Raw genomic sequence first — 11,795 nt, 5'->3', positions numbered from 1 at the left:
ATTCACGTGCAAGAGAGACGCTACTAGTACAGTAGTGCCAAACTTCCAACGCTAAACATTTTGTTTCTCACAGTTGCCCACCCTGTGTTTTTCGGTGACATTCACGTTGAAAAGGGGCGTGGTTTACGAGTTCTGAGCACACCATGTATATTTCCACCATGCGGACAGCTGACCGCCACATATAGTAACGCGCAGAAACCGACGTATATTTTAGCGTTTTTTCTCGGCTGCACTATCGCCCTGCACTGCCCTGCACTACCCAATAGCGTTGCATTAATGTTGCACTAGTGTTGCACTAGTGGGCAATAGTGCAGCCAAGAAAAAACGCTATTAGCAAATAAATTAAAAATTATTGAAAATTAACTAACCCAATCGTTTGGAAATCATTTGGAGATATTTGGAAAAAACTTTTCAGAGTTTGAAAAACCATACATTAATCACAATTAATTAAAATCAATTAAGCGTATAATTAGCAGAAAGTATTTAAAAAATATTTTTTTTTAATCCAATCGCTCCAGAATCATTTGGATAATGTGTCCATATAATTTTCATTATTTGGAAAACAACTGTATTCTAATAAAAATTAATTAAAGGTCAATATTTCGTTTTAATGTCTGCACTATAGTGCAATAAAGTGCACATACTTCTCAGCTGACGACGAGTGGCAAGACTGGCAAGAAATCAGCAACCTAACCTACAGTTTGCTCATAAACCTACAGTGGATTCTTGCTGGCAATTTTAATTCACAGTCCCGTTCTCAATGAATTCAGATTAACCTAAGTAATTGCGCGATATAACAAGTACATATTCTCATCCCGATATCTCGTTATTCATACTCGTGTTTGAACTTTTTCTGCTCGATTTCCGAGCTACTCTTACAACTATGAATATTAATCATTATTTTCTAATTTTTCCATTGTTTTTATTTGTTGTAATGTTTTTTTAAATGTATTAATGCAGCACGCAATTATTTCTGAGTGAACTGATTGATCGACAAGTTTGATACGTACAAAAATGATGTAAGTTTAAAGATACTGCGTGTATTGTATGTTGCTTTATTGCAATAAAGTATATCAAATTTGCATAATAAGAAGGAAATAAATATGTGATACATTAATAATTAATGTTACAACAAACAGATATGGACAGATATAAATCTGACAAAACTACAGATAGTTCTAGCTTTTGAATCCAAATTAATTAATGCAGATTTATATTTGTCCATATTTGTTTGTTAATGATTAATTAATTTGGATTTAAAAGCTAGAGCCATTTGCAGTTTTGTCAGATTTATATCTGTCCATATCTGTTTGTTGTAACATTAATTATTTTAATGTATCATATTTATTTCCTTCTTATTATGCAAATTTGATATACCTTGCAATAAAGCAACATACACAATACACGCAGTATCTTTAAACTTACATCATTTTTGTACGTGTCAAACTTGTCGATCAATCATTTCACTAAGAAATAATTGCGTGCTGCATTAATGCATTTAAAAGGCCATTACAACAAATAAAAACAATTACCATACATTCAACTAAGAACATAACCACGACTAAGTATTATTTCGATATGGCATTTAACAGTTACAGAATCTCGTCGGATTAATTTGCTGGGACATTTATAATGTCTTCGGTCCAGCGTGCGTTTTCTCGCAAGTTAAGCAAACAGCATGTTGCCGATGTGAGGCGACAAATTGCCACTTCTACTTCCTATTATTGTGTATTCTTCCTATTCTTGTTGAGCAGTTTATCAGGATTTTTTTCCACGGTATGCAGTCTTCTTTGGAAAACTGGCATATAAAGAGATTGCCCATAATCTTGAAGTAAATTAATATTTAATTTCTTATATGCAGATGTCCCTGTACGAGGTATTAGAACCACTTGATTACGAGGAATTCTTGGGACAGCATCAGTCAGTGCTGGACCGTGATCCTTTAAAACTAATACTAGATTTTCCACCGAGAGACGTTGAATTGAGAGTCGTAAAGAGGAAGATTCGAACAGAGGAGCCAGTAGTATCGCACAAATCAATGTAAAAAAAATAGTCGAAACGCTATTACAATACAGTTATTTAAAACTTGGCATCCATTCTTCATTTTGATCATTTGGCTTTCAGTGATACCGTGTCGCCTTATGTGAAAAGATGCATTGAGAGTTTTACTTCAGACTGGGTCGTAATATATCGTAAATACAAAGGTAGAATCTCACCTATCGCCAGAGACAGATTGCTTCATGATACACCTAGACAAGATTTCGAGGTATCTAATGCTGGAGATAAAATTAATGTATTTGTGATAAGCAGGAAGTGAAAGCGGTTTATCTTAATTAGGTAGATCAAGAAGATGCAAATGGCTGTGTATTACCGAACGAGGAGGATGATTTGTCCAATTCCGGAGATACTCCGAGAGGATCTTGGGCATCTGGATTTGCGGCATTCGCAACATGACCCTCTTCTGCCGAGTTTGTTAGATCGTGTTTGCCTCGAAACGATCGATCAGATGAACGAGCAGAAAAGATTGGAGGATCGACAGGTACAGGATTATAAAGCGGCAAGTTTGTCCGTTTTATTTTGATTAAATATTCTTAATATTTGTTATTTAATATTTTATTAAATATTGAATATTTATTAAATATTTGTTATTCAATATATTTTATTAAATATTGAATATTTATTAAATATTTGTTATTAAATATATATATATATTGTTCCGGATTCGGTGTTGCTGATACATTCTATTTCGCGATATTTAGACAACGAGTCCGTAAGTCAACAACAGCGTGTAATCGATCACGCGTACACGCGTCTCCTACAATCGTATCACGCGCTGGTCATGCTCTCGCATACCTGCGCCGCTTCCGAATTCGGGTTTTGCGTGCTGTGCGACGATCCGGCGAATTTAGTTCCTGTATGACGGGCCTGCGATAAAGACCGATCGGTCATGGGATTGCTCGCGCCGTATATTGTGCCGCTGTTTTCCTGCGTTAATACTATGATGTGCGGGTGTGATTATCCAAAGATTAACAATTAATTGGATACCGGCCTCCCGTGTTATTGGGAGCGAGCTGGTTTTGGCGTGGAACACGCTCTCCTTGCATTGCAGGCCCAAGAAGTGTTTTCAGCTGACGCAGCGAAAATCTGCGTCATCGCGCGCAGCGAGATCTTCGTTCGCGCGTTTCAAGATCTCCGTTTTATATTCGCGCTTTTCAAGATCTCTTTATTCGCGCTGATCAACGCTCCGTTCCGTCACGCGCCGCCCTCTTTCTCATTCGTTTACGCGCTTTGTTACGCTCGTGCGAGTCGAATTCCGCTGGTGCTCGAAACTATATTCCGTTAACGGGCCTTCGGTCCGTCGGATCGATCATCTTTCTGTCGGCGTTTATTTTGTAATCTGTGTATGTGACGTAAATATAGATATTGAGATTAACGATAATTCACTCGTGAGTGAATTGAGAGTGTCCCGTTTAACCGTCGAACCTTCTGAACCCCAGACTATCTTCATACATTCCGCAATTAAATATTTTATTAAATATTTAATAAAATATATATATATTAAATAATAAATGTTAAATATATTAAATATTGTATTTATTGTTCTATATTTGACTAAATAATTAAATATTTATTTTTCAGGAAGCTTTGTTCCCGCTTTACGCTCCTCCGACTTCTTCTGACGACGAGTGGCAAGAAATCAGTGTTGCCCCGGAACCTACAGAACCTTTTGCTTATACAATTCTCGTAAAATGTCTGCAATTAAAGTTAGAAGTGGAGTTAATTTTTGCGAGTCTCACATTATCTACTATTCAATCTGAAATGCTCTTGGATCTAATGTATAGGTAAGATTTCTGAATCTTAGCAAACAATTTAACTTAAACACTTCGAGTGCCAAGCACATTTCGAGCGTGATCTCTGCGGGGCCCAAGAGTGAATTTTTGATAGTTTTGTTTTAAATATATATTCAATGTACTGCAAAAATAAGGTTTTATTCAATATATTTATAAGTAACGAAATTGTTTCTACTTGAGTGAATAAAATCGTCACCCATAGATGGGTGATAGGGCCCCTGCGAGAACTTATGCGTCACTCAGATCTGAGTGACGTGGTACTCAAAGTAAACATAACGAGCTAAGGGATGTATCTAAATTTTGTTTAGAATCGCCAAGGGTTATCAAGGATCCCCTGATCTTCGCTTGACTTGGCTCGCAAACATGGCGCAGCAGCACATGGAAAGGAAAAATCACACGGAAGCAGCAATGTGTTTGGTGCACAGTGCCGCTCTGGTAGTGGAATATCTTCATCTACTCGAACCTGGTGACGGCGTTCGGCCCGTAGGAGCCGTTGCTTTGAACGCCGTAACACCAAACGTTTTAGAGGAGAGCGCTGTCGGCGATGACGTACTAATCAGAAAGGAAGAAGGGCTTTGCTTAAACCCTGATTTTTCAGAAAGTGGATTGGCGGGTTTTTTGGAGCACGCGCCTAGCTTTTTTCACGCAACTGGAATGTACGAAGCTATTCCTAAAGTCTATAGGGTGTTGCTACCTATAGCAGAAGCTGCACATGATTACAATAAATTAGCTAACATTCACGGGTAAGAAAATTTAAATTGTTTAGTATGATATGGAGGGCACATTTTTTTCAAATTTACTGCATAAAATATTATTTTGGAACTTTTTTTTAGTAAACTTTACGGGCCATATACGCGTGTGGAACAATTGGCCGGCAAGCGTGTCTTCGGGACGTACTTCAGAGTTGGTTTCTATGGCGCCAGATTCGGCGATCTCGCCGGCGAAGAGTTTGTTTACAAAGAGCCAACTTTAACAAAACTTTTGAAAATATTCTCGAGACTCGAGAACTTTTATGCCGAGAAATTCGGCGCGGAGAATATAGTTATACAGATCACTTACGTGGAGCCGTACTTCGAAGCACACGAGCTTAGACACAGACCTACAGTTTTTCATCGGAATTTCAACATGAGTGAGTATTGATTTAGACAAAATATTTTTTTGTGATAACAGTAATTAATTATACAGTAATTAACAATTTGTTTCGATAATGGCTTTTGTTTTTAGAACGATTTGTTTATGCGACACCTTTTACTCCTGGTGGCAAAGCTTACGGTGAATTATGTGAACAGTGTAAACGGAAAACTATATTAACGGTGACGACACATTTCCCATATCTGAAAACCAGAAATCGAGTTGTGGCTTGAAAACAGATAGTCTTGAGTCCCATCGAAGTGGCAATTGAAGACATACAGAAGAAGACTCTCGAGGTATTGATCGATTTCTCACATCTTAATATTTTTACAGTACACATGTAATACATTTTTATGTAATCTTAATTAGGTGGCTGCTGCAACCGCTCAAGAACCACCTGACGCAAAGATGCTGCAAATGGTCCTTCAAGGTTGCATTGGCACGACGGTTAATCAAGGACCCGCTGAAGTAGCGGTCGTGTTTCTTTCCGGTTTGCGCGAACAAAATGCGCAGCCAACCAGATTGCAGCACAAGCTTCGTTTGTGTTTGAAAGATTTCCAGAAAAAGTGTCTCGACGCTTTGCGGCGCAATAAGAATTTGATTAGTCTCGATCAGCGGGATTATGGAGCTGGAGAGAAATTATCAGAAATTGACCGAGAGATTGGCACCTCTCATTGCTTGGAGGTAAGAAGTTTTAATTAAAAAGATACATATCTTTTCAAGTTTATCACGCTAAAGAAATTTTTGTTATGCTGCTACGTAGTGGACCGTCCTTAATTAATCAGTAAGTCTGTACTCCTCCGCGCTGGTAGGGAAATGAAACACTACCATAAAAGCTTACCAAAGACTAATGTATCCAATTATTAATCGCGTGTATTGTCATATGGCTAATTCTATTTTTAATCACTATTGTGAAGAATATACGTACGTTGAATCCTTGTTTTATAACAGAATTGAAAAAATTTCAAGTTATTTATAAAATAAATATATATTTAGTCAAAAAAATTTATGAGTTATATTGTTTATAATTTATATGAGTTTTATATACATGTTATGAGTTATTAGATAAATCGACCTTTATGGAAAAAGGAATAAAATAAGGATAGCATTATAAAAAATTGTCGGATTTACAAATTTGTTAACACTAAACGATCAAACGTTTTTAGAACAAGGATTCAACGTAATTTATTTATATAATTGAAATTTTCTCTCATACTTATAAGCACTTAAGTATTACGATACGTTGTGACCATCACATTAAATGGATTTACATAGATATGGCCGGGCATTTATATTTAGAATTTGTATTTTATTTTCTCAGTTATTTTTGCTAAAATGTTTATATTACACTGCCTAATGGTAAATTGAATAGGCCTGTTATCATTTTTTGTTTTTATAAAAAACAATTTTCAAATAATACATGTCTTCAATACAATTTCAATAGAACTTAACCTTTTTTTATCTTACACGTTAAATTACATTTTTAGTTGAAAATTACAATTACAGTAAATATTCTCAATAGAATTTTGCATTTGAACTAGAGTTTACAATATTGCCAAAATATTTTAACAATTGAAGGAAAAAATTTAAAAGAACATTTGAAATTGCGCGCTTCCACTTTTGAAAATAGTACCATTTTTATTGTCGAAGCTGTTCAGAAAACAAAAGACAACCGACTACTAGCTCTACGTGATGATTGTTAAACATTGTAATGGAGATTACCATAACCTCTGGAGATTAACCATAAAAAAGGTTTTATTATTTATAATAAAAGGTTAAAAAAGGTTACGTGTTTTTATTATTAATTGTTTATTTAGTAATACATATAAGAAGGGAAGGTTTAATTATAGATCTATACAAATTTTGCCTTCCTCCCGCCTTGATTTATTTCTTTCATACATAAATTATTATATAATTCTTTTTTATGCAATGTGAAGTGTCTATAACTTAATCCTTGACCGTAAGATATTTAATAATTTTTTTTCTAGAACTTTAATTCAAACATGGGTTGAAAACCAAAGGTGTCTCAAAAATAGGTTATTGAGTTGATCGAAAAACATATCCATCGTCTTGCAAACGATTTTCCACCATATGGAGACACATTATGGAAAACAATGAGCCAAGACTTAGATGGAAGGTGGCTACCTCGTTCTGTTTATACACACGTGAGGTATGACAAACGAGGGGATTTGACACAAGCTCGACGTAATCAAGGAATTTGTACATCTCCGGAAACGAAACCTTATCTGATTGAAGATGAAATAGATGAAATAGAATCTGATCATGAAGAATTGTGTACTTTAGAACCAGACGATGATTATGTTCCAGAGAACATACGAAATGAAAATCTACAGGAATGTGACTCTTTCGATCTCTTACTTACGAGTGAAGAATGGTCATTAATTAAGCCAGATGAGTCTAAAAGCAAAAACAGATTGAAGACGGAAACATGGGCATCAGTTATTACTAGAGCATTCTGGAAAAGGTACAATTTTAGTTGTGCATTCTGTGCAAAGTGGTCCTACGTACGCTCTCTCTTTAACCCTCAAGATGATGAATATTATTTGAAGTTTTTTGCCTATTGCAAGGATAGAATAAAGTGCAAAAATATAATGATTGGTACAGCAAATAGTGAACCTACCAGCAACGGATTGAGATTGACAATTAAAACGCGTGACACTCGTGGAGACTACCATGTAGATGTGAAGAGACCACTCAGGGGAGCTGAACGGAAGCAAGTTGGAGAAAAATTGCAAAAGCAGAGTGCTGCCAATTATCAAAATGAATTATTAAGGGATAATATGCAATTTGGAGACGATGTTCCACATTTTGTCCAGGAAAATTATATCTACAGACAAGCGTGGATGGAGAAGCACAAAGAAAACGCTGGCATGAAGCCCAATGAGAAAAATGATGTGATTAAATCACTCCAAAAAATGTCAACAGACCCTCGTTATATAAATACCATACACGAGATTGGTTGTATGAAATTCCACGTTTTATATTGCACCCAGGAACAGTTACACGTTTACAACGAATACTGTCGAGTATTAGGAACATCATCAGCAATCTCGATTAATGCTTCAGGACGGTTTGCACAGGCATTTGAAATTTGTCCAGGAAGAATGACTGGTCATATCTTTCTATACACGGCACAATCAGATTTGAGGGCAAAACTATCTGCGTACATCAAATGCTGACAGAAATCCATACCCAAGAATTTATCGAATTATGGCTTAAATACTGGGTCCGGCTCGGAGCTAAAACTCCAGGTGAATCATGGTCTGATTATGAACGTGGAATACCAATGTCTTCCTGTTTGACATTTAATGGAAAGAATTTAAAAAATTATATAGATGACGTTTTCGAGTGGGCAAGGACGACAGACAAGAAAAAATCTCGACCAGACAATACTCTCATTCGAATAGATGTGGCTCATCTCATGGCTCTGGTGGCAAGGTGGAAATGCTTGAAACACAAAGATCACCCATATATTAAGAACTTTTTCGTTCGTTGTGTTGCTTTAATGGTGGATACTCAGAGCATAGAAGAATTCCAACAAATTTTTCTTCTCACTTGTATCGTCGCATTACAGCCGTATGAAGACAATTTTGTTTCAACCTCAACTATTAAAATGACGGTTTCAGATGCCAGAAAAGAGCTGGAGGGTCATATGAGTGTTAGGAAAAGCGTTATCTGTGATATTGAGGCTTCAATGACATCGTATCTAGAAGAGAAAGGTAATACGTCCAAACCGTTTGAAGAAGGCGAAAATGGTACACGCACCCATCAATGGATCAAAAAATTAATAGCGTCGGTTACACCTTCTGACATGTCAGGAAATTCTGTAAACGCTTTTTACTTACCAGACTTTGTCAAGGAGTTAACACGTATCGCGAAGGAGTTTCCACTGTGGACTGCTGCAGCAATTCCAGTTGCTGGAAAACATGCTTCAACAGCTCATCAAGAAGGTTATTTCGCTATCTTGCGGGAAAGAGTTTTTGAACACATTCGTTTACCATGTCGCGGGAATCGATTTGTGCTCGAACACCTCCACAACCTGAAAAGTGGCAGCAATCTGCTTGCTGCCAAGTTGAAACATTTCAACCATCAGCGAGAGGTCTTGTCCACTCCCACTCTGAAGGATGACACTGTTGAAGAAAATGAAAATAATTATCCAAAATCTCCACCAAAAAGAAATCACTTGATTGATGATACTGATTTATTCTCTTACGAAAAATGGAGAGGACTTAAGAACAAACAACTTTTTATTGTCAAGAGTGAAAGTTCTGAACCAATAATGAAAGATAATCTTGACGCTAAGAAAGACAAATCTTCGATTCATAACACTGCAACAATTCTTTCTGAAATTCTAAATTATGAAACACAGATCAACAATCTCTCTGATGATTCTATTAAAAATAATGATCAAAATTTGAAATTTATAAATGACAACTTAATGGTAAGTGAAAAAGCTGACTATGAAGTGGTGGGAGATGAAGTGTTGAATAATGAAGGAAATGATTTTGACATTCCTCTCAATTATCTAGAGAAAAACCCAAAAATCAACTCACATATACCATACACCCCAAAGAGAGACTCATCTAATTTTTTTTGCACTCCTCAAGTATACACAAGCACACCACTTTTGGATCATTCATATGCTAAACTAATATCAAGTTCTGCGGCTATATTATTGGAAGATATTGGAAGTTTAGACGAAGAACGTGATTCACCAACTAATGGAGAAGGTCAGAGAAATCCGAAGACTGAAGAAAATTTCGATATACAATCAAAAAATCCCACATTGAATGCAGAAGCAGTTACTAATACGTTCATTGCAGAAAAAAGAAGACAGAAGCCCGAGAATCAGAAAAAAGGGAACAATGACCAGAATTTAATCGCCCCGCATCCCAAAAATGATATTTTGTGTAATGAGGAAATTGTGAAGAAGAACGTGGGAAAAGTCAAGAATAGCGGAAAACATGAAATAAAAGGCAAAATGATTTCAAAGGGTTTTTATTTTCGACCTTACCCTGAAATCAAATTACTGAATGAGAGGAAAACGTCACGGAAAAAAGGATTTTTGTTACTTAATGGCAATATCTGCAGTTTAATACAAATTAAGAATGCCCAATATCCATGGAATTTTAGTAATGAAAAATTTAAAAATATGCCAATCCAACGCAATGGAATTAAAGTTTACGTAAAAAACACCTGTGGGTTAGATACAATTGTTCACATCGTACAGTTTTCTGCCCTGGATAACCCAACGTATCATTCATACATAGAAAATTCAGCCAACGCTACATTGCAATTAATCTTCAATTTCATGAAAACAGGACTCACTCGTCAAATTTTATTAGATCGCTTGAAAATTTTAAATCAATTTCATACCATTGAAAAAGATCCGGACTCCACAAATCTTTCTCCGTATTTTCTTGACGCAGAGACTTTTATAACACGTTCATGGAGCAATTTTCTTGACAGTGAGCCCAGTGGATATGAAACCTATCAGTGCACCAATAAAGATTGCATCGGAAAAGAAATTAAAAAAATACCATTTCTCTCTATCAATGAGAATGTAATAAGACAAAATGGATATCAAGCTTTGCAAGATGCATTGCTGTATCATCCTCAAATTTTTAATATAAAGTGTCAGCAGCCAGGATGCACGGGAACTCTTACAAAGAAAACTGATTTGAACATTCACATCTGCATCGAATTGGATGTGAGAGACTGCGCCGCGAGAGAGAGAAGCATCGCATGTTCTCTGCATGACTTTCCCATTTCTCTCAATTTAGAACGAAAATATCGGTAAGCAGTGAATTCTTTTCACGAACGTAAATACCCGAATTTCATTCATTGCTTAAATACTCATTAGCTCAATTTTTGCTTTCAGACTTGCTGGTGTCATTCATTATATTTCCAGGCATTTTATTGCCTACTGTCTGCGAGCTTCAGGCTCTTGAATATGTTGCGATGATTTGAAGGGGAGAATTGATGGAGTTAAGCCCAAGACTATTGTAAATCCGCATGCAGTAATTTATGTGCTCGAATGAAAATATTTTCAAATGAACATATAGGTGAGTCATGGCGACAATTATCATTAGAAATATTGGTAACATTATCAGAAACAGCGCCAGCAATGGTGAGAAAAGTCGGTGCTAAATATATTAGTGAATTAGTTCAAATTAAAAAAGTCTAGTATTAAGTTTCAAGAAATCTGAGATTAAACTTATTTTTAGAAAAAAATATATGTAAAATTTAACTTCTAAAGGGACTAATAAAATTAAGATGCGTAAAATTAAGATTATTTATATTATACGTATACATATATCAAATAATAAATATTATTAGTAATAAATTCATAATAAATAATTAAATTTAAATTAATAAACAATAACAACTTATTTACGAAGTAAGTTATTATTTATTAATTTAAATGTAATTAGTTATTATAAATTTTGTACATACACAAAGACTCTAGATATAATTTTAATTTAAATAATATTTTGCTTAAATGTGTAGAGACTGTTCTGTGACACACACTTGACAAACTTATTTACAAATTTTTTTTTTTTAACACAAGAAAGAAAGAAAGCTAAGAAAAAGTGTGGCTTTGTATATATCTCATGTTTTTATATTGTGCAGCTTGTGTGCATGAATTGATTGCATCTATGCTTTTACAGAACATATGAAAAGAAGAAGAAACAATTAGAAAGATTGAAGGATCAGTTGACGAAGCTGGAGGTCCAGGCGACCGACCGAGAAGAGAACAAAGAGATCGCACTGAGTACCTCCAGAGAATTG

The 11,795-nt window shown here is 35.6% G+C and overlaps 1 protein-coding gene and 1 pseudogene across 2 annotated transcripts; both read left to right on the top strand.

Annotated features, from left to right (window-relative positions):
- The first annotated feature begins 501 nt into the window (after positions 1 to 501).
- On the top strand, positions 502 to 7,002 carry LOC143903057 (dedicator of cytokinesis protein 6-like; annotated as a pseudogene). Its single transcript, XR_013258577.1, has 12 exons — positions 502 to 800; positions 1,593 to 1,776; positions 1,862 to 2,040; positions 2,125 to 2,266; positions 2,338 to 2,561; positions 2,760 to 2,914; positions 3,640 to 3,842; positions 4,160 to 4,594; positions 4,685 to 4,980; positions 5,076 to 5,278; positions 5,352 to 5,666; positions 5,746 to 7,002. The product of XR_013258577.1 is annotated as a dedicator of cytokinesis protein 6-like (transcript).
- Positions 7,003 to 7,096: 94 nt separating this feature from the next.
- On the top strand, positions 7,097 to 11,062 carry LOC143903068 (uncharacterized). Its single transcript, XM_077416427.1, is given in 3 exon segments — positions 7,097 to 8,132; positions 8,135 to 10,799; positions 10,885 to 11,062. Coding segments are annotated over 3 exon segments (3,861 nt in total). The 3' UTR covers positions 11,045 to 11,062.
- The last annotated feature ends 733 nt before the right edge of the window (positions 11,063 to 11,795 follow it).

The sequence above is a fragment of the Temnothorax americanus genome, unplaced genomic scaffold, assembly GCF_048541705.1.
Source record: "Temnothorax americanus isolate GAGA-0224 unplaced genomic scaffold, ASM4854170v1 Scaffold43, whole genome shotgun sequence".
NCBI classification, from domain to species: domain Eukaryota; kingdom Metazoa; phylum Arthropoda; class Insecta; order Hymenoptera; family Formicidae; genus Temnothorax; species Temnothorax americanus.
Note: the sequence above shows the minus strand (reverse complement) of the source record. Positions and strands in the feature narration are given on the sequence as shown.